Source organism: Chiloscyllium plagiosum, unplaced genomic scaffold (genome assembly GCF_037043375.1).
Source record: "Chiloscyllium plagiosum isolate Xiang-an unplaced genomic scaffold, Cpla_swu_hap1 HiC_scaffold_7, whole genome shotgun sequence".
NCBI lineage: Eukaryota > Metazoa > Chordata > Chondrichthyes > Orectolobiformes > Hemiscylliidae > Chiloscyllium > Chiloscyllium plagiosum.
In genome coordinates this window covers 122132800-122156756 of record NW_028270145.1, presented here as the reverse complement: position 1 = coordinate 122156756, position 23957 = coordinate 122132800, and the positions used below count along the sequence as shown (strand labels likewise).

Genomic DNA, 23957 nt, shown 5'->3' with positions numbered 1-23957 from the left:
GAGGGTGGGGGTGGGGAGAAAGTAGCATAGAGTACAATAGGTGAGTGGGGGAGGGGATGAAGGTGATAGGTCAGGGAGGACAGGTGGAGTGGATAGGTGGAAAAAGAGATAGGCAGGTAGGACAAGTCTGGACAAGTCATGGGGACAGTGCTGAGCTGGACGTTTGGAACTAGGGTGAGGGGGGGAAGGGGAAATGAGGAAACTGTTGAAGTCCACATTGATGCCCTGGGGTTGAAGTGTTCCGAAGCAGAAGATGAGGTGTTCTTCCTCCAGGCGCTTGGTGGTGAGGGAGCGGCGGTAAAGGAGGCCCAGGACCTCCATGTCCTCGGCAGAGTGGGAGGGGGAGTTGAAATGTTGGGCCACGGGGCGGTGTGGTTGATTGGTGCGGGTGTCCCGGAGATGAACCCTAAGGTGCTCTGCTAGGAGGCACCCAGTCTCCCCAATGTAGAGGAGAGCTGGCAGTTTTAGTTGCAAACCGTTTTGTCCCCTGTCTAGGTGACATCCTCAGTGCTTGGGAGCCTCCTGTGAAGCGCTTCTGTGGTGTTTCCTCCGGCATTTATAGTGGCCTGTCCCTGCCGCTTCCGGTTGTCAGTTTCAACTGTCCGCTGTAGTGGCCGGTATATTGGGTCCAGGTCTATGTGTTTGTTGATGGAGTTTGTGGATGAGTGCCATGCTTCTAGGAATTCCCTGGCTGTTCTTTGTTTCGCTTGCCCTATAATGGTAGTGTTGTCCCAGTCAAATTCATGTTGCTTGTCGTCTGCGTGTGTGGCTACTAGGGATAGCTGGTTGTGTCGTTTCGTGGCTAGTTGATGTTCGTGGATGCGGATCGTTAGCTGTCTTCCTGTTTGTCCTATATGGTGTTTTGTGCAGTCCTTGCATGGGATTTTGTACACTACATTAGTTTTGCTCATGCTGGGTATCAGGTCCTTCGTTCTGGTGAGTTGTTGTCTGGGAGTTGCTGTTGGTTTGTGTGCTGTTATAAGTCCTAGTGGTCGCAGTAGTCTGGCTGTCATTTCAGAGATGTTCTTGATGTATGGTAGTGTGGCTAGTCCTTTGGGTTGCGGCATGTCCTCGTTCTGTTGTCTTTCCCTTAGGCATCTGTTGATGAAATTGCGAGGATATCCGTTTTTGGCGAATACCTTGTATAGGTGTTCCTCTTCCTCTTTTTGCAGTTCTGGTGTGCTGCAGTGTGTTGTGGCCCTTTTGAATAGTGTCTTGATGCAACTTCGTTTGTGTGTATTGGGGTGGTTGCTTTCATAGTTCAGGACTTGGTCTGTGTGTGTGGCTTTCCTGTGTACCTTAGTGATGAATTCTCCGTTTGGTGTTCTCTGTACCCTCACGTCTAGGAATGGGAGTTGGTTGTCCTTTTCTTCCTCTCTCATGAATCGGATTCCTGTGAGTGTGGAGTTGATGTTCTCTATTTCCACGTTTTTAATTATTACAAAGGTGTCATCAACGTATCTGACCCAGAGTTTGGGTTGAATTTGTGGTTCTAACCTTTGCATTACTGCTTCTGCTATGAGTCCCGAGATCGGTGAGCCCATGGGTGTTCCGTTGATTTGTTCGTATATCTGGTTGTTGAATGTGAAGTGTGTGAATGTTGAATGTGAACTATTGCACAAGTCCAGTAGTTTAAGTATGCCGTCTTTGTTGATGGGTTCAACGTCCTGTTGTCTGTTATGTCTGTTCAGCAGGTTGGCTATTGTTTCTCTGGCTAGGGCTTTGTCAATAGAGGTGAACAGTGCCGTTATGTCGAATGAGACCATGGTCAGGAATGGACCCGGACCATAGAACAGGCTGTCACCATAGGACAGAACAGGATTACACACCACAAAAAAACGGCACTAAAAGAAAAAATGACCAAACTAACACACAACAAAGAGGACACTCCAACATGCACCTGGGTTAAAAACCGCTCCCACAGACAGCTCACAGACACGGAAAGAACAATACTGGCCAAGGGGCTCAACTACAACCACAGGGACGCCAAGACAGCAGACTTCCTAGCAGCACTAGAATGCACACTCAGGAACAATGGACTGACAGAAGAGACACAACAAACAGTGAGACAAAGTATCGTATCCCTGATAACAAGGAAAAGGCAAACACACAACCTCAACACCAAGGAGAGGGAAGCACTAAAATCACTAAGAAAAGATAAGAACATAATCATACTACCAGCAGACAAAGGCAGAATGACGGTTATCTTGGACAAAGCAGAGTACATCCAAAAAGCACAACAACTACTTGCAGATACCAACACCTACCAAAAGAGGGAGTTTGACCCCACCCCACAGCTCACCAATAGGATAAACAACACACTGAGGAACCTACAAAAAAACGGACAGATAACCAGGTCGGACCTACAAAGAATGAAACCTGAAAGCAACAACACCCCCAGATTCTATGGATTACCTAAAGTACACAAACCAGACATCCCACTCAGACCCATAGTATCACTACCAGGGACACCATCACACAAACTGGCTAAAGAACTACAGCAGAAACTGAAACACCTGATCAGCGGATCCAGACACTCTATACAATCAACACAAGAATTCTTGGACATCATCAGAAATATACACATAGACAAGGAAGAAACCATGGTCTCATTCGACATAACGGCACTGTTCACCTCTATTGACAAAGCCGTAGCCAGAGAAACAATAGCCAACCTGCTGAACAGACAACAGGACGTTGAACCCATCAACAAAGACGGCATACTTAAACTACTGGACTTGTGCCTCACAACACACTTCACATTCAACAACCAGATATACGAACAAATCAACGGAACACCCATGGGCTCACCGATCTCGGGACTCATAGCAGAAGCAGTAATGCAAAGGTTAGAACAAACAGTCTTACCACAAATTCAACCCAAACTCTGGGTCAGATACGTTGATGACACCTTTGTAATCATTAAAAACACGGAAATAGAGAAAATACACCGGATCATCAACTCCACACTCACAGGAATCCGATTCATGAGAGAGGAAGAAAAGGACAACCAACTCCCATTCCTAGACGTGAGGGTACAGAGAACACCAAACGGAGAATTCATCATTAAGGTACACAGAAAAGCCACACACACAGACCAAGTCCTGAACTATGAAAGCAACCACCCCAATACACACAAATGAAGTTGCATCAAGACACTATTCAAAAGGGCCACAACACACTGCAGCACACCAGAACTGCAAAAAGAGGAAGAGGAACACCTATACAAGGTATTCGCCAAAAACGGATATCCTCGCAATTTCATCAACAGATGCCTAAGGGAAAGACAACAGAACGAGGACATGCCGCAACCCAAAGGACTAGCCACACTACCATACATCAAGAACATCTCTGAAATGACAGCCAGACTACTGCGACCACTAGGACTTATAACAGCACACAAACCAACAGCCACTCCCAGACAACAACTCACCAGAACGAAGGACCTGATACCCATCATGAGCAAAACTAATGTAGTGTACAAAATCCCATGCAAGGACTGCACAAAACACCATATAGGACAAACAGGAAGACAGCTAACGATCCGCATCCACGAACATCAACTAGCCACGAAACGACATGACCAGCTATCCCTAGTAGCCACACACGCAGACGACAAGCAACATGAATTTGACTGGGACAACACTACCATTATAGGGCAAGCGAAACAAAGAACAGCCAGGGAATTCCTAGAAGCATGGCACTCATCCACAAACTCCATCAACAAACACATAGACCTGGACCCAATATACCGGCCACTTCAGCGGACAGCTGAAACTGACAACCGGAAGCGGCAGGGACAGGCCACTATAAATGCCGGAGGAAACACCACAGAAGCGCTTCACAGGAGGCTCCCAAGCACTGAGGATGTCACCTAGACAGGGGACGAAACGTTTGCAACAAAAACTGCCAGCTCGGCGAACAGAACCACAGCAACGAGCACCCGAGCTACAAATCTTCTCACAAACTTTGAATGTAGAGGAGACCGCAACGGGAGCAACGGATACAATAAATGATATTAGTGGATGTGCAGGTAAAACTTTGATGGATGTGGTAGGCTCCTTTAGGGCCTTGGATGGAGGTGAGGGAGGTGGTGTGGGCACAGGTTTTGCAGTTCCTGCAGTGGCAGGTGAAGGTGCCAGGATGGGAGGGTGGGTTGTAGAGGGGCGTGGACCTGACCAGGTAGTCACGGAGGGAACGGTCTTTGCGGAAGGTGGAAAGCGGAAAGGGGCAGGGAGGGAAATATATCCCAGGTGGTGGGGTCTTTTTAGAGGTGGCGGAAATATCGGCGAATGATTTGGTTTATGCGAAGGTTGGTAGGGTGGAAGGTGAGCACCAGGGGCATTCTGTCCTTGTTATGGTTGGAGGGGTGGGGTCTGAGGGCGGAGGTGCGGGATGTGGACGAGATGAGTTGGAGGGCATCTTTAGCCACGTGGGAAGGGAAATTGCGGTCTCTAAAGAAGGAGGCCATCTGGTGTGTTCTGTGGTGGAACTGGTCCTCCTGGGAGCAGATACGGCGGAGGCGGAGGAATTGGGAATACGGGATGGCATTTTTGCAAGAGGTAGGGTGGGAAGAGGTGTAATCCAGGTAGCTGTGGGAGTCGGTGGGTTTGTAAAAACTGTCGGTGTCAAGTCGGTCGTCATTAATGGAGATGGAGAGGTCCAGGAAGGGGAGGGAGGTGTCAGAGATGGTCCAGGTAAATTTATGGTCAGGGTGGAATGTGTTGGTGAAGTTGATGAATTGCTCAACCTCCTCGCAGGAGCACGAGGTGGCGCCAATGCAGTCATTAATGTAGCGGAGGAAGAGGTGGGGGAGTGGTGCCGGTGTAATTACGGAAGATCAACTGTTCTACGTAGCCAACAAAGAGACAGGCATAGCTGGGGCCCATCGGGATGCCCATGGCTACCCCTTTGGTCTGGAGGAAGTGGGAGGATTCGAAGGAGAAATTGTTAAGGGTGAGGACCAGTTCGGCCAAACGAATGAGAGTGTCGGTGGAAGGGTACTGTTGGGGATGTCTGGAGAGGAAAAAATGGAGGGCTTGGACACCCTGGTCATGGCGGATGGAGGTGTAGAGGGATTGGATATCCATGGTGAAGATGAGGCGTTGGGGGCCAGGGAAACGGAAGTCTTGGAGGAGGTGGAGGGCGTGGGTGGTGTCTCGAACCTATGTGGGGAGTTCCTGGACTAGGGGGGGATAGGACAGTGTCGAGGTAGGTAGAGATGAGTTCAGTGGGGCCGGAGCATGCTGAGACAATGGGTCGGCCAGGGTGGTCAGGCTTGTGGATTTTGGGAAGGAGGTAGAACCGGGCAGTGCAGGGTTCCCGGACAATGAGGTTGGAAGCTGTGGGTGGGAGATCTCCTGAGGTGATGAGGTTCTGTATGGTCTGGGAGATGATGGTTTGGTGATGGGGGGGGGAGATCATGGTCAAAGGGGCAGTAGGAAGAGGTGTCCTCAAGTTGGCGTTTGGCTTCAGCGGTGTAGAGATCAGTGCGCCAGACTACCACTGCGCCCCCTTTATCCGCTGGCTTGATGGTGAGGTTGAGATTGGAGCAGAGGGATTGGAGGGCTGCGCATTGTGAGGGTGAGAGGTTGGAGTGGGGGAGGGGGGTAGTCAGGTTGAGGTGGTTAATGTCCCAGTGGCAGTTAGAAATGAAGAGGTCGAGGGCAGGTAATAGGCCAGCGCGGGGTGTCCAGGTGGATGCAGTGTGTTGGAGGTAGGTGAAGGGGTCCTCGGAAGGTGGGCGGGAATCCTGATTGTGAAAGTAAGCTCGGAGGCGGAAGTGACGGAAGAATTACTTTTCCAGCACCACTAATCCATATCCCTCCAAACCCATCCTATTCATATATCCATCCAAATGTCTCTTAAATGTTGCAATTGTACCAGCCTCCACCACTTCCTCTCACAGCTCATTCCATACATGTACCACCCTCTGTGTGAAAAGGTTGCCCCTTAGGTCTCTTTTATACCTTTCCCCTCTCAACCTAAACCTATGCCCTCTAGTTCTGGACTCCCTGACCCCGGGGAAAAGACTTTGCCTATTTACCATGTCCATGCCCCTCATAATTTTGTAAACCTCTATAAGGTCACCTCTCAGCCTCCGACGCTCAAGGAATAACAACCCAGCCTGTTCAGCATCTCCCTATAGCTCAAATCCTTCAACCCTGGCAACATCCTTGTAAATCTTTTCTGAACACTTTCAAGTTTCACAACATCTTTTCGATAGGAAGGAGACCAGAATTGCACGCAACAGTCCAACAGTGGCCTAACCAATGTTCTGTACAGCCGCAACATGACCTCCCAACTCCTGTACTCAATACTCTGACCAATAAAGGAAATCCTACCAAACGCTGCCTTCACTATCCTATCTCCCTGCGACTCCACTTTCAAGGAGCTATGAACCTGCACTCCGAGGTCTCTTTATTCAGCAACACTCCCTAGGACCTTACCATTAAGTGTATAAGTCCTGCTAAGATTTGCTTTCCCAAAATGCAGCACCTCGCATTTATCTGAATTAAACTCCATCTGCCACTTCTCAGCCCATTGGCCCATCTGGTCAAGATCCTGTTGTAATCTGAGATAACCTTTGCTGTCCACTACACCTCCGATTTTGGTGTCATCTGCAAACTTACTAACTGTACCTCTTATGCTTGTATCCAAATCATTTATGTAAATGACAAAAAGTAAAGGACCTAGCAGGCCTCCAGTCTGAAAAACAACCCTCCACCACCACCTCTGTCTTCTACCTTTGAGCCAGTTCTGTACCAAATGGCTAGTTCTCCCTGTATTCCATGCGATATGGCCTTGCTAATCAGTCTCCCATGGGGAACCTTGTTCGAACACCTTACTGAAGTCCATATAGATCACATCTACTGCTCTGCCCTCATCAATTCCTCTTTGTTCCTTCTTCAAAAAACTCAATCAAGTTTGTGAGACATGATTTCCCACGCACAAAGCCATGTTGACTATCCCTAATCAGTCCTTGCCTTTCCAAATCCATGTACATCCTGTCCCTCAGGATTCCCTCCAACAACTTGTCCACCACCGAGGTCAGGCTCACGGGTCTATAGTTCCCAGACTTGTCCTTACTGCCCTTTTTTTTTTGTAAATATATTTGTTAGTAATTTTTTTTAACTTTACAAACATATAAAATTATTGAAAAAACAATCACAAATATCAGTATAATAAAAAGAAAAAAAACACAAATTACAATACAGCTACTATCTACTAACTACTAACCTACTCTATAATACAAAGCAAACCCTAACACTGTGCAAAGCAACACCAAAAAAAGAAAGAAAAACAAAAGAAAACAAAAAAAACATAAAATACAGGACAGCTATGCTCAGCGCAAGGCTCCCAAACAAAGGAACGGGAGCATTGCATACATACTCGTATTAACTCGGGAGACCCCCTCCAGGGCCCATGGCTTGATAAATCTAATCATCCTAGTTAAACAAACGCCCTAGTTAAGATAACTGATAAATCTATATCCAACCAACTCAAGTAGGGCTGCCATGTCTTATAAAAATTATCTGTTGTGTCGTGCACCATGTTTGTGAAAAAGTCCAAGGGAATGTGCTCCATAATTAATTTCTGCCATCCCAGCAAACCTGGCAGGTTCTTAGACTCCCAATTCATCAGAATATTCTTCCGTGCATAGTATGCAAGAATATTAAATCGTTTCTTCCCATGCCCGTCTAAAGATGGTAAATTCTGTAGACCTAAGAGGAGAGATATCGGGTCTCCTTTGAATTCCGTCTTCAATACCCTTCCTATCTCCCCTGCCACAGTGCTCCAATAAACACGGAGCCTGTGGCATGTCCAGAAGCAATGGATGGGGCACACTGAAGATGCCCCTTTTTTAAAACTTCGTCAGACGGTCTGGTGCCAGATGACCCCTGTGCAGAACATTTAACTGCGTAGCGCATGTCCTGTTACAGATTAAGATTTTTCGAGTATTCTCCCAAATGTTCTCCCATGTTTCAGAAGAGATCTCCACTCCCAGCTCTTGCTCCCAGACCTCACATAACCGATTAATATCCTGCCAGGCCCTGCCACCCAGCAGGCGATAGAGGGCACTAACCGAAAGGGTGCTTGTGGAACATAGCAACAACCTCTCCACATCGGGCTTATAGGGCTTAGTGAGAAGCGTAGTCTTCTTCTGGATGAAATCCCTAACCTGAAAAAAAGGAAAGGTCTCTGCTGGGCAATCCGTATTTGCGGCTCAGTAGCTCAAAAGACATCATAACCTCCCCCTCAAACAAGTCTCCCAAACTAGAAACTCCTCTCGCTGCCCATAGTTTGAACCCCGAGTCCATCATCCCTGGTCGGAACCCTGACATGCCAACTATAGGTGTAAGTGGCGTAGTCTTGGATAAACAACCCTCACTCTGGCGCATCGCCCTCCATGCCTTGACTGTACTAATGAAAATGGGGTTGCAGCAGTGGTTCATAACTGTCCTCATCTTATCCATGAACAACAGGTTAATAAGAGGGCACTTTGCCTGGGAGGCCTGAATATCCAGCCATATTGAATTTGGATTGTTACCTACCCAATTGCAGACAAAGGACAGCAGGAAACTCAATTGATACCTTCTGATGTCTGGGATATCAACTCCTCCCCCTCCTTGAGGCAACTGTAATTTCGTAAGTTTGATGAGGGACCGTCCACGATGCCATACAAAGGAACCAAACCACCCAATAAGCTTCTGCAGCGTTGACCTGGGAAACATTATAGGGAGCATACACATGGGATAAAGCAAACGAGGAAGAACATTCATTTTAATGAGAGATATTCGGCCCAGCCATGAAATTGGAAGAGCCTCCCACCTCTGGAGATCTCGCCTAATATTGTCGAGCAAATGAGCAAAGTTAGTCCAAAATTACAGATCAAACTTGGGGGTAATAAAAATGCCTAGGTTCTGGAACCACTTAAAAGAGAATTTAGAGCCACCTTCAACTTCTGGCACATCCTTAAGGTTCCCCAAAGGCATAGCCTCCGATTTTGCAAAGTTAATCTTAAATCCTGAAATAGCCCCAAATGAATTGATACATTGTGTCAAATGGGGTACGCAGGTGATCGGATTGGATAAAAACAGAAGGACATCATCCGCATACAGTGTAATCTTGTGTGCCCTCGATCCCACTTCTGGAGCGATAATGTGGACGTTCTGACGAATGGCCTCTGCCAGCGGCTCTATCACCAACGTAAACAACAATGGTGAGGGGGGGTAGCCTAGCCAACTACCCCTACCAATCATAAAATTCCCAGACTTCACCCCGTTAGTGATGACCGCGGCCAGAGGTTGGCGATATAAAACCTCCACCCACCTAGTAAAGACTCCACCCAACCCAAACTGTTCTAAGACATAAAAAAGATGTGGCCATTCCACCTGGTCAAATGCTTTCTCTGCATCTAAGGAAATCACCAATCCCTGAATCGATCATTGCTGACAAACTTGGACCACACTCAGCAACCTTCTAATGTTATAATGCCCTTTATAAAGCCTGTCTGGTCCTCTTTAATAATATGGGGCAATACCCTTTCCAATCTCAGCACCAGGATCTTGGACAGAATCTTGAAGTCTGAATTTAATAGAGAGATGGGTCTGTATGAGGCAAAATCCTCAGGAACTTCCTCTTCTTAAGAATTAAGGAAATATTAGCTTCTCTCAAAGATGGTAGTAGGCATTCATGCATATAGGAGTGATTGTACATCGCCAACATCGGCCTTGACAGAGTCCCTATAAACTCCTTTTAAAACTCACCCGGGAGACCATCAGGGCCAGGTGCTTTCCCACTCTGAAGTTCCCTAGCTGCCTCCTGTATTTCCTGAACTGTCAAGGGGGCATTAAGGAGAGAGGCCTGTTCCAAGGTTACCGCTGGGAGGTCAAGGTTCTTAAAAAAGGTCTCCATTTTAGCACTTCTGTCTTCGCAACCTTCAGACCGATACAATTCAGAGTAAAAGCTCCAAAAAGCCTCATTAATCTTTTTAGCATCGTATGTAAGGATCCCGGCGCTGACTCTGATTGCAGTAATGGATTGGGGAGCATGCTATTTCCTAGTCAGGTATGCTAAATACTTCCCTGGCCTATCCCATATTCGAACAGCCTCTGTCTAGCAAAAGCAAGTTCTTTCTTTGCGTTTTGTGTCAGTATTGAATTCAAGGCAGCCCAAAGGGCCATGATCCGCTGTAGCTTAGTCACCGAAGGCCGTGCAAAATGTGCTGCCTCCCCGGCTTTCAACCGCGTCTCAAGTAGACGCTGCTGTTCCTCCTTCTGTCTTTTCCGGCTTGCTGAATTGGAAATAGCTAAACCCCTAGCAAAGGCCTTAGCTGTCTCCCATAGCATGGACGGACTACTAGCCGTGCCTGAGTTGATAGTCAAGAATTCCTGAAACTCCTTCAAAACGTATTCCACAAATTTGGAATCCTTAAGGAGAAAGGGGTCCAAATGCCAGTGCCACAAACCTAGCCCTTCACTCTTGGCCTTAACTTCCAAATATACTGCTGCATGATCTGAGATAGCTTTATTCCCAATTTTACAACTCATAATTGAATCCAGAAGGGCCGAGGGAGCCAGAAAGAGGTCAATCCTTGTGTGACATTTCTGTGGGTTTGAAAAAAAGGTGAAGTCCCTGCCGATAGGGTGAAGATATCTCCAAATATCCACCAGCCCCAACTCCTTACATAAGTCAACCACCTGCTTGGCCTGCAAAGAAATAGTTGGGGCCCACAAGGCATCCTGTCGGATCCAAAAGACAATTAAAATATCTCCCTGTAATAATGTGCCATGTTCTAAAAGCACTCAACTTAGAGACAGCACTAATCAAAAATTTGAGGGGATGCGCTGGAGGACAGTAGACGTTTAAAATGCCATATTCCTCCCCATGTATCAGGGCTTTAAGTATCACAAACTGTCCCTGCTCATCTTTCACCTGCTCTAATAATGTGAATGAAAGATTTTTCTGGATAAATACCACCACTCCCCTACTTTTAATAGTAAAGGATGAAGAGAATACCCGGTCATATCCCCCCTGTTGTAATTTCAGGTGTTCCCTATTATCAAGATGGGTTTCCTGCAACAAAGCTTTATCAACCCTTCTCTCTTAAGGCTAGAAAGCGCTTTTTTCCTTTTAATAGGCAAATGACTTCCCTTAATGTTCCAGGTGCACCATTTAATAAGACACTTAGCCATATCCCCTTTCAGACAGCCATGAACCCCTCGGAGGGAGAACCCTGCTTACAAAACGCCGAACATAAGTAAATAAAGACCCATAGAACTGAAAAACTATGTATACAAAAACTACTCTATCATAACTATAAACAACTATTACTACCAAAAAACAACAAAGAAAACCAACTATAAAACCTTGAATGGAAGACTCTTCCCCCTGCCCATAGGGGGCACTCACCCTACCCATCCCCTCTTTCACAGCTCCTTCAAACCTGGATTGTGCCCCAGCCTTAGGCCAGAAAAAAAACAAGGAGATGATCCTTAAATCAAAAGACACACCACCCATCTCTGGCTTCATGACACCATTACTTGTGACTAAAAGAGAAGCAGAACAAACAAAAAAATGGGAGATAGACAACAAAGAACATCCACAAAATTTCCCATCAGAAAATCCAGTTATTAAAAAAAATAGGAACAACTTATTCCAAAGTCTTTCCCCCCATTTCCAAAAAAGAAATTATTAGGGAGAAAGAAAGGAATTTAAAAAGGAAGGGAAAACATGGGGAAAAATAGAAAAGAGAACAAACATTAATCATATTCTTCAGGCCAATCCGTCTATTTTAAAGTACCCACAAAGTTTTTAGCCTTATCCACCAAGTCAAATGTATAAACTGAGTCCTCGTGGCTGAAACGAAGTACTGCGGGGTATCTCATGGAGTACTGGATGCCCAGGTTCCTCAGCCTCTTTTTAACTTCATTGAAGGACTTCCTCTTTTGGATTACAGCTGCTGAAAAATCCTGGAAAAACATGATTTTTGACAACTTGTACAGCAGCACCTGCAGATCTTTTCCTAGGGATCTGGAAGCTTCCTATGACTTTTTGCTTGTCCTTATATGAGTGGAAGTGCACTAGGACCGGGCGGGGATGCCGCACCGGCCCTGACCTGTGCACTGTAACCCGATATGCCCTTTCAATCTGAAGCCTGCTGGACTCCATGTGAAGGCCCAAAAACTTTGGCAGCCAGTTTTCAAAGAAACTGAGTGGCTGCTCACCTTCAGGGAGCCCGACAATTCTGAGATTTATCCTCCGACCTCAATTTTTGAGGTTGTCAATATGGTTTTGCAAGGCCCGCACCTCTCGCTCCAGCACCTGCATCCGACTGGATGAGGACTCCATTGTAGCTTCCGAGGCCTTAGTTCGACCCTCCACCTCCTCCAGCCTCTCCCCGAGGCCCTGGATCTGCAGCATGGATGCGATAGGTTGGACCTGGGCACGAATCTCCCCACGGATTTCCTCAATTGCAGCCGCAACTTTCAAGATAAGTCTCTCCATCACCGCAGCAAATTCCTGTGAGTCTGTCAGGTCCCCGGGGGGTTCGGGAGAGGCTGCTGCTGCTGCTGCAGTCTCTGGTGTTGTAGGTGCTGCAGGGGAGTGTCCTCCCTACTGCTGTTTGCTTGCTCCTTTTCCCTTTGGCATTCTTCCCACTCCCACATATTAACAAATATGTGCTCCGTAAAGTTTTAAACTAATATTTTCACTACATAAGTTGGCCAGGGATGGCAAAAAACACTGGTATGCCTTGGCTGTTAGGCAAAGCTGTCCACAGCAGTTCTACAGAATCACCGCCATCTTGCCGAGTCCCTTACCGCCTTTCTTAAACAGTGGCACCATGTTTGCCAACCTCCAGTCTTCGGGCTCCTCACCTGTAACTATTGATGATACAAGTATCTCAGTAAGAGGCCCAGCAATCACTTCTCTAGATTCCCACAGAGTTCTCGGGTACCCCTGATCAGGTCCTGGGGATTTATCCACCTTACCCGTTTCAAGACATCCAGCACTTCCTCCTCTGTAACCTAGACATTTTGCAAGATGTCACCATCTATTTCCCTACAGTCTATATCTTCCATATCCTTTTCCACTGTAAATACTGATGCAAAATACTCATTTAGTATCTCCCCCATTTTCTGCGGCTCCACACAAAGACCGCCTTGCTGATCATTGAGGGGCCGTATTCTCTGGTCCTCACCCTGAACAACTTCTCTTTCCAATCCTCCCACTTCCTCCAAACGAAAGGAGTAGCCATGGGCACCCGCATGGGCCCCAGCTATGCCTGCCTCTTCGTAGGATATGTGGAACAATCCATCTTCCGCAACTACACTGGCCCCATCCCCCACCTTTTCCTCCGCTACATCGATGACTGTATCGGCGCCTTGTGCTCCCACGAGGAGGTTGAACAGTTCATCCACTTCACCAACACCTTCCACCCCAACCTCAAATTCATCTGGACAGTCTCAGATTCCTCCCTCCCCTTCCTCGACCTTTCTATTTCTATCTCAGGCGACCGAATCAACACGGACATCTACTACAAACCGACCGACTCCCACAGCTACCTGGACTACACCTCCTCCCATCCTGCCCCCTGTAAAAACGCACAACCCAGATGGCCTCCTTCTTCAAGGACCGCAATTTCCCCCCCGACGTGGTCGACGATGCCCTCCACCGCATCTCTTCCACTTCCCACTCCTCCGCCCTTGAACCCCGCCCCTCCAACCGCCACCAGGACAGAACCCCACTGGTCCTCACCTACCACCCCACCAATCTCCATGTACAGCGCATCATCCGCCGTCATTTCTGCTACCTCCAAACGGACCCCACCACCAAGGATATATTTCCCTCCCCTCCCCTATCAGCATTCCGTAAAGACCACTCCCTCCGTGACTCCCTCGTCAGATCCACACCCCCCACCAACTCAACCTCCACTCCCGGCACCTTCCCCTGCAACCGCAGGAGGTGCAAGACTTGCACCCACACCTCCCCCCTCACCTCCCTCCAAGGCCCCAAAAGAAACTTCCATATCCGCCACAGATTCACCTGCACCTCCACACATATCATCTATTGCATCCTCTGCACCCGATGTGGCCTCCTATATTGGGGAGACAGGCCGGCTACTTGCGGAGCGTTTCAGAGAACACCTCTGGGACACCCGGACCAACCAACCCAACCACCCTGTAGCTCAACATTTCAATTCCCCCTCCCACTCCACCAAGGATATGCAGGTCTTTGGACTCCTCCATCGTCAGCCCACAACAAAACGACGGTTGGAGGAGGAACGCCTCATCTTCCGGTTAGGAACCCTCCAACCACAAGGGATGAACTCGGATTTCACCAGTTTCCTCATTTCCCCTCCCCCCACCCTGTCTCAGTCAAATCCATCAAATTCAGCACCGCCTTCCTAACCTGCAATCTTCTTCCCAACCTCTCCGCCCCACCCCAGTCTGACCTATCACCCTCACCTTGACCTCTTTCCACCAATCACATTTCCGACGCCCCTCCCCCAAGTCCCTCCTCCCTACCTTTTATCTTAGCCTGCTGGACAAACTTTCCTCATTCCTGAAGAAGGGCTTATGCCCGAAACGTCGATTCTCCTGTTCCCTGGATGCTGCCTGACCTGCTGCGCTTTTTCAGCAACACATTTCCAGGGCCGTATTCTCTCCCTAGTTACCCTTTTGTCCTTAATGTATTTGTAAAAACCCTTTCGATTCTCCTTAATTCTATTTGCCAAAGCTATCTCATGTCCCCTTTTTGCCCTCCTGATTTCCCTCTTAAGTATACTTCTACTTCCTTTATACTCTTCTAAGGATTCACTCGATCTATCCTGTCTATACCTGATATATGCTTCCTTCCTTTTCTTAACAAAATCCTCAATTTTTTTAGTCATCCAGCATTCCCTATATCTACCAGCCTTTCCCTTCACCGTGCAAATTGTATTTGCAAATGCTTCAACTTTATCTTTTGCACTGTGCTGTGCTGCCCTGTTGTCAATGAGGATGGCAATATTTATGGAGCCTTCTGCTCCAGAGGGTTGATTAATTGCCTACTGTGGCAGGACTTCAGAGCTCGGTTGTGAAATAGCCCTGCCTGTATTGCTCGCTGTTTATGCTTCTAGCATCCAAGTAATCCTCTACTATAGCTTCACAAGGTTCTCAGCTCCGTTTTAGTGCTGCTACCAGCATCTCTTTCTATATTCTTTATTGACCCTAGGCTGATCCCCTGGCTTAATTATAATGGTAGATTGGTGCTCATTGTAGCTTATTGAGTCTGCTCCACCATTCCTTTGTATTACACCAATGATAAAAGTGACTATTACCTGCTTACATCTTAATACTGTGTTGTGGAGCAGGTAGACAGTTTTGAACTCATTTCTGACTTCCCAATTGGTGGATCCATTCATGCTTGAGCAGTTTTTTTATGGCTTCTGCTTTCTGGACATTGATGATGTCTGAACCTTTGGTATATGTTGTTTGTTATGCATCAGGGGTTAAAATGCAGGTTAAGTTAGGTGGATTGGCCATGCAAAACTGCTCGTAGTATCCAGGGATGTGTCAGCTCGATGGATTAGCCATAGGAAATATAAGGTTACAGGTCTAGGGTAGGTCTGGATGGGATGCTGTTTGGAGGGTCAGTGTGGGCTTGATGGGCTGAATGGACTGCTTCCATGCTGTAGGGATTCTGTGATCCTATGAGTATCCAGTCAAGTGGTTTAAAGAAAGGGACAAGAATTAAAGCAAAAAAAAAGTTGTTCTGTGATATTAGTTTGACTCACTTCAGGTGTGTTTACAGATTAGAACAAGTATTTCAAATATTCCTTTTGCTTGAGGATCTGAAATGTATGTGGTTCCTTTATATTAATAACAAGGAAACAATCCTATTCTTATCTCTCTTCATAGCATGCTGCTGTGGCACTATCTGCATTGATCCATGCATTGCAAGAGCTGGATATGATGGCGATAGTCCGTTACATTTATGACCGGAGATCAAACCCACAAGTTGGAGTGGCTTTTCCTATGATTAAAGATAAATATGAGGTAACAAGGTGGGATTGAATGGCAGATATGAAGACAATGTTCCAGACTTTTGAGTAAATGGAAAGAGTCAAAACACTGAAATTAGGCTGGAGCACTTTTGAAAAATATTAGAAGTCAAAATATAAATATACCAAAGCCATCAGCATCTCTAAAATTTTAAACAGACGTATTCAGATATTGGGAAGGAATTTGAATCCGAGTTTGTGTGGGTATCCAGAATTTGCAGATTTCTTTGCATTAACAGTGCTGAATTACTGTTGAAATTTTAGAAAGTTCATTATACGAGAAAGCAGAGTGTTTTACTGATATCCACAGTTTTACTCTCTTCCCTTCAGTGTTTGGTTTACATCCAACTTCCATTCATGGAGGATCTCCGACAATTTACTTTCACTTCTCTGAAGAACAGTAAGAGAGGAACAGCTTCAGGTTTGTGGAAATTATGGACAGAAACAAACAGCATCAGTTTCAGCTTTTCCTGGGGTTGGAAGCAGTTACAGTAAAAAAAAAGTCAAAATTTATAAATAATGTAAAACTGCCAGCAAAGCTGATCAAGTTCAAGTGGTCCTGCTTGGACAGAGGAGTTGAACTGACATGGGAAATGTTTTATATGAACTACAACTAAGTCCTGATATAAAATGAGTCAGTGAAATCTCACTAAATTGCAGAGTATGTCCAGGATATTTTTCTGCAGCACTATGACCCAGATCCAACAAGGAAGTATTTAATATTAAATAATAGTGATTGGATGGGAGAAACACAATACAGCTGCTGACATTTTAAATATTGTTAAGGATTATTTCAATGAGATGAGACTATACACGGTAAACAAGGCTGTGTTAATGGCTCAAAAGACAGAGATCGGAAGAATGTGTTTAAAGAGAATTGAAAAGGATCAGAAACTCTTTCCACGCCTAAGGGGCATGACTTCTCCTTGCTAAAAAGAGACACCATAGAGGAGTAAAGGGGTAAATTATAAGAGAAATTGTATAAGAAACGAAAGAGATGATGGCCTCGTGGTATTATCACTAGACTATTAATCCAGAAACTCAGCTAATGGATCCAGGTTCAAATCCTGCATGGCAGATAGAGTTTGTATGCAATTTAAAAAAATCTGGAATTAAGAAAAAGCTACTGAACACAATGAAACCACTGTCAAACCCATCTGGTTCACTTACAGCCTTCAGGGAAGGAAATCTGCCATCCTCTCCTGGCCTGGCCTACATATGACTCCAAAGCCGCAGCACACTCAATGAGGGTTTCACAGGCTAGGCTAGCATTTATTTCCTATCCTTAATTGCCCAGAGGGCAGTTAAATGTTAACCACATTGCTGGGGGTCTGAAGTCACATGTAGCCTGAGCGAGTAAGGATTGCAGATTTCCTTCCCTAAAGGACATTAGTGTGCCAGATGGGTTTTTCTGACAGTCAACAATGGTGTCATCATTAATGATCATCATCACACTCTTAATTCCAGGATTTTTTTGAATTCAAATTCCACCATCTGCCATAGTCGGATTTGAATCCAGGTCCCCAGAACATTGTCTGGGTCTCTGAATTAATAGTCTAGTGATAATACCACTAGGCCATTGCCTTTCCCTATTGCTGTCTGAAATAGTCCTTTGAGACACCAACCCCCTCCCAATACTGTCTGAGATTGATTGGACACCAATCAGGACTAAAAGGAAGGTGAACTTGATGCTGAAGTAAGGTTTATCAAACCAATCCTGCGTAATGGCTGTGTGATCAAACCATCAATCACTATATATTATTCAAACTCCAAAAAGAGCTTATAGCCATCACTAATGGCAGACTCTTATGTACTACGTATTTTCATACAAACAAATGGCACAGCACATTACCATAGAACATAGAATATTACAATGCAGAACAGGACCTTCAGCTCTCGATGTTGCGCCGACCTGTGAGCTGTTCTCAGCTTGTCCCCCTACACTATCCCAAAATCATATATGTGCTTATCGAAGGATTGTTTAAATCTCCCTAATGTGGCTGAGTTGACTACCTTAGCAGGTAGGGCATTCCACTCCATTACCACTCTTAGCGTAAAGAACTTGCCTCTGACATCTGTCTTAAATCTATCACCCCTCAATTTGTAGTTATGCCCTCTCGTACAAGCTGATGTCATCATCTAGGAAAACGTCTTTCTCTGTCTACCCTATCTAATCCTCTGATCATCTTGTATGTCTCTATCAAATCCCCCCTTAGCCTTCTTCTTTTCAATGAGAACAGACCCAAGTCTCTCAGCCTTTCCTCATAAGACCTTCCTTCCAGACCAGGCAACATCCTGGTAAATCTCCGTATACCTTCTTAACAGCACTATCCACGTGGGTGGCAACTTCCAGGGATCTATGCACATGGACTCTAAGATCCCTCTGCACATCCACATTACCAAGAATCTTTCCATTGACCTAGTACTCTGCCATCCTGTTATTCTTCCCAAAGTGTATCACCTCACATTTAGCTGCATTGAACTCCATTTGCCACCTCTCAGCCCAATTCTGCAGTTTATCCAAGTTCCCCTGCAACCTGTAACATTCTTCCAAACTGTCCACTACTCCACAGACTTTAGTGTCGTCTGCAAATTTACTAATCCATCCACCTATGCCTGCGTCTAAGTCATTTATAAAAATGACAAACAGCAGTGGTCCCAAAACAGATCCTTGTGGCACACCACTAGTAACTGGACTCCAGACTGAATATTTTCCATCAACCACCACTCGCTGCCTTCTTCCAGAAAGCCAGTTTCTAATCCAAGCTGCTAAATCACCCTCAATCCCATGCCTCTGCATTTTCTCCAACAGCCTACCATGTGGAACCTTATCAAAGGCTTTACTGAAGTCCATGTATACCACGTTAACTGCCCTATCCTCATCTACATGCTTGGTCACCTTCTCAAAAAACTCAATGAGGTTTGTGAGACATGACCTGCCCTTGACAAAACCATGTTGACTATCTGAAATCAAATTGTTGCTTGCTAGATGATTATAAATCTTATCTCTAATAATCCTTTCCAAAACCTTTCCTACAACAGAAGTAAGGCTCACTGGTCTATAATTACCTGGGTCATCTCTGCTGCCCTTCTTGAACAAGGGCACAGCATTTGCAATCCTCCAGTCCTCAGGTACTAAACCTGTAGACAATGATGACTCAAATATCAAAGCCAAAGGCTGTGCTATCTCCCCCCCAGCTTCCCAGAGAATCCTTGGATAAATCCCATCTGACCCAGGGGACTTGTCTACTTTCACTCCTTCTAGAATTGATAACATCTGTGCATAACAAACCTCGATCCTTTCTAGTCTAATATCTTGTACCTCATTCTTCTCCTTTACAATATTCTCCTTTTCCTGAGTGAACACCGATGAGAAATGTTCATTTAGCACCTCTCCGATCTCTACAGGGTCCACACTCAACTTCCCACTTCTGTCTTTGAGTGTCATAGAGTGTCCATTTTACATATTAAGTGGCAGAGTAATCAAGTTAAACTTAGCAAATGAGGAGGCAGTCACTTGGTTCTGGGATTTATATTTGCTAAATAATTAAATTAACTTTGGTATTGTTTGTGTAATTGGACTGGATTCTTGCTGAAAGTGGATTTGTTGTAAAGTGAGCAGTAAAATAATACAGCACAGAGAGGACTATTTCACCTATTACTTCTCCTTGAATGAGCTAACCAATTCGTTCAGTTCCCATGCTATTACCTTGTCGCCCTGTAAACTTTATTCCTGCAAGTATTTGTCTAATTTCAAAGGATCATTGAATCTGCTCTCACTGTCATTTTAAATAGTGCATTCTTAGGTAAAATGAAATGTATCCTTATTGCTCCACTGGCTCTTTTGCCTAACAGAAGAACAGTTATCAGCCGTGGATGCTCTGATTGACTCTATGAGTTTGGTGGTGGATGATGGTGAAGAAATAGAGGATCTCTTCAAAGTCAGTAAAATTCCCAATCCGCATTTTCAGCGGTTGTTTCAGGTAAATAAGTTCTTAATCATATTGTGTGATTTGTATATAAGAGAATATAGTCTGGCAGATAACTAGGAATGAACAACAAATGCTGGCCTAACCAGTGATGCCCTTGTTCTGTGAATGAATGAAAAAATATGAAAAGAGCTACTTATTGCCCATGCATGATTTCTATCCCTCTGTTTGGTCTCATTCATGTGTCTGTCAAGATGCGCCTTAAACGTTACTAACGTGCCTGCTTCCACCACCTCCACTGGCAGTGCAGTCCAAGCACCCCACCATCTTTTGTATAAAAGATTTTCCCCATACTTCTCCTGTAAACTTTTCCCCTCTTATCTTGACCACATGCCCTGTCACAGTTGAACTTTCCATCCTGAGAAAAAGCCTCTGACTATCCAGCCTATTATTCTTCTCATAGTTATGTAGACTTCTATAGGTCATCCCTTAGCCTCTGTCTTTCCACTGAAAACAATCTGAGTTTATCTAACCTCTCCTCATTACTAAACCATCCGGACCAGGCAACATTCTGATAAACCTTCTCTGCGTCCTCTTCAAAGCATCTACATCCTTCTGGTAGTGTGGTGACCAGAATTGCATGCGATATTCCAAATGTGGTTCAATTAAATTTTTGTACACGATAAATCAGACACTTGATTGTCACTTCATCCACAAATATCCATTCCTTCTATCACTGACACTCAATAGCAGCCATACATATTACAAAAATTCACCAAATATCCTTAGACCGCACCTTCCAAAACCTTAACAATTTCCATTCCGAAGGACAAGGGCAGCAGGTGTATGACAACAACATCACCTGCAAGCTCCCCTCCAAGCCACTCACCATTCTGACTTAGAAATATATTGCTGTTCCTTCACTGTCACTGGGTCAAAATCCTAGAATTCTTTCAGCCAATCATCCCCATGTCTTTGAGCGAATAATAAAAAATGTGGTTCTTACAGAATTCTTTGCAACCAAGTTGTTCTGCGGTCAGGTCTATTTTGAGGATCACTCATCAATTACAGCTCTCAACTCCACAATCACATATCCACCCAGCAATTTCAGAGGTACCATGCAGAATGCTCATAAGCTTTAATATACTCTATGTGCTTAACCTCTTTAAAGGTGCTATTGTGATCATGCTGCTCCTTCAACAAGGTTAGGTTGCTTTTTTTTCAGGAAATTGTAAAAATGCAGGCTTTGAAAGATCTGGGGTTGATCTCCTTGAGGAAGTTTTTAAGTTTTGAAAAATTGTACAGTGAAAGGGAAGTGACCCATTCTCCCATCTCAGCTTTTCTCTGGTCTGGTTTGGTTTGGGTTCAGAGCTGCTAGTCAGTTTTGAGGCTGATGGTCCAAGAAACAGCCACATGGAAGAAGCAGGTCTGTGCTGATCATAAGAACAAGAACAAAGAAAATTTACAGCCCAGGACCAGGCCCTTCGGCCCTCCAAGCCTGAGTCGATCCAAATCTACTGTCTAAACCTGTCGCCCAATTCCTAAGCATCTGTATCCCTCTGCTCCCCACCTACTCATGCATCTGTCCAGATGCATCTTAAATTAATCTACCATGCCTGCCTCTACTATCTCTGCTTGCAATGCGTTCCAGACACCCACCACTCACTGTGTAAAGTACTTGCCACGTGTATCCCCCTTAAACTTTTCACCTTTCACCTTGAAAGCGTGACCTCTCGTTATTAAATTCTTCACCCCGGGAAAAAGCTTACCTCTATCTACCCTGCCTATACCCTTCATGATTTTGTAAATCTCAATCAGGTCCCTCCTCAATTTCCATTTTTCTAATGAAAACAAACCTAACCTACTCAACCTCTCTTCATAGCCAGCACCTTCCACACCAGACAACATTCTCGTAAACCTTCTCTGCACCCACTCCAAAGCATCCACATCCGTTTGGTAATGTGGCGACCAGAACTATACACAGTATTCTAAATAAGCCAAACCAATGTCTTGTACAATTTTAACATGACCTGCCACTTCTTATACTCAATACCCCATCCAATGAAGGCAAACATACTATATGCCTTCTTGACCACTCAATTTACCTGTGCAGCAACCTTCAGGGTACAATGGACCTGCACTCCCAGATCTCTCTGCTCATCAACCTTTCCAAAGGCTCTTCTGTTCATTGTATAATTCGCTCTAGAATTAGACTTGCCTCTTTCTGACATCTCTCCTGGAAGAACCTGTGTTTGATTTTCCGCTTTTATCAAGGGATGTTTATAGGGATTGTTGTAAGTATTTGAACAACATTAAGTTGTGACAGTCTATTGGCTTTTCGGATAGGTTGTTATTCTGTATTCCGTTTTCTTTTGTTTGTGTTTCATTCGGTAATCTTGCAAATAAATTCTGTTTTGTTTAAAACTAAGTGGATGGGCCAGCTGCATCACACCTGGATATCCACATTACATCTCCTTAAAACAGCTAGCAAAGTTGGAATCTGGGTTACTTTCTTGAAATGTTTTGAGGGGATCTGGCCTCGTCCATAATTCTATTTATTGGATTAAATAAGCCGCACACAGCAAAGAAAATTTGAAAGAATTACTGCTGTTCACATGAGGTGGTTGGAGCAGGCTTATCTGAATTATAATAAAACAAAGAGCTTTTGGAGATCTTAAACAAAAACAGCAATTGCTGGTGAAACTCAGCGGGTCTGGCAGTATCTGTGGGAAGAAAACAAGAGTTAACATTTTGAGTCCAGTTCTGCTCTACACATGCTGCTAGTCCTGATAAGTTTCATCAACAATTTGTTTTTATAATCTAAATTATATTTTTACTTAGATTAACCAATTGATGTTGTGAAAACTAAAAGGTTTCCAATTTATTTTTGGATAATCAATGGAATTTAAAGTCATTTTTTATCATTTCTTACAGTGTCTTCATTTCAAAGCATTTCAACCTGATAAACCACTGCCTCCCATAGACCCTCATTTGAAGACAATGTTGGACAGGCCCCAGGAACTGAATGCTTCCTACATACCATCTATGGAGCAATTAAAGAAGCTTTTCACTCTGCAAGACTCAGGCAAAAAGAAGGAACAAAAGATTGCACAGCAGATTTTCAAAGACAAGTATGATTTAGCCAAAATTTTACATGAAATATTGTCTAGAATTTAGGTGCGATGGGTGTGATTTAGTTGTTTTGGGTTGAGCACGATGTTATGAAGTCATATGTCTTTTAAATGTTGTAATGGTACTTGCATCTACCACTTCTTCTGACAGTTAATTCCACATACAAACCGCCCTCTGTATGAAAAAGTTGCTCCTTGGGTCCCTTTTAAATCTCTTCCCTCTCACCTTAAACCTATGCCCTCCAGTTTTGAACTTAACTATCCTAGGGAAATGATCTTTGTTAATCACCTTATTCCCCGCCCCGTCAAATGATCTTATAAATCTCTTTAAGGCCACCTCCGCAATCTCCTATGCTCCAGGGAAAGAAATCTCAACCTATCCAGCATCTCCTTATAACTCAAGCCTTCCAGTCCTGGTAACATCCTTGTAAATCTCTTTTGCACTCTTTCCAGTTTAGTAATATCTTCAAAATATAGCTCAGGTTGTCGATGAGGTTGTTGACTTTGCGAACAAACTAAACAGCTCAGCAAGCAGACATTTCATCGCCATTCTAGGTAACATTATCAGTGTGCTCCGGGGAAGCGCTGATGTTCTGTCCCGCTTGCTATTTAAGTATTTGGGTCTGCTGAGGTTGGTGATGTCTTTTCTGGTTTTGTTACTGGTTCTGTTTTTTCATGGTTGGTACATTGGGTCCAACTCAACATGTTTGTTAATGGAGTTCTGGCGTGAGTGCCAAGCTTCCAGGAATTCCCGTGCATGCTTGTCCTAGGGTAGATACGTTGTCCCAGTTGAATTGGTATCCTTATATACAAAATACCATGTAAAGACTGCCAAAAGCACGACAAAGG

General features: G+C 44.9%; 1 protein-coding gene across 2 annotated transcripts in view; it reads left to right on the top strand.

The window, feature by feature from the left end:
- Positions 1–23957, top strand: part of LOC122551960 (X-ray repair complementing 5) — a 366827-nt gene that overhangs the window by 202890 nt on the left and 139980 nt on the right. For both annotated transcript variants that reach the window (XM_087989448.1, XM_087989447.1), the window contains exons 11-14: positions 15906–16043; positions 16379–16469; positions 19904–20031; positions 22912–23108. In XM_087989448.1, coding sequence (XP_087845574.1) covers positions 15906–16043; positions 16379–16469; positions 19904–20031; positions 22912–23108 — 554 coding nt within the window. The remainder of the gene's footprint in view (positions 1–15905; positions 16044–16378; positions 16470–19903; positions 20032–22911; positions 23109–23957) is intronic.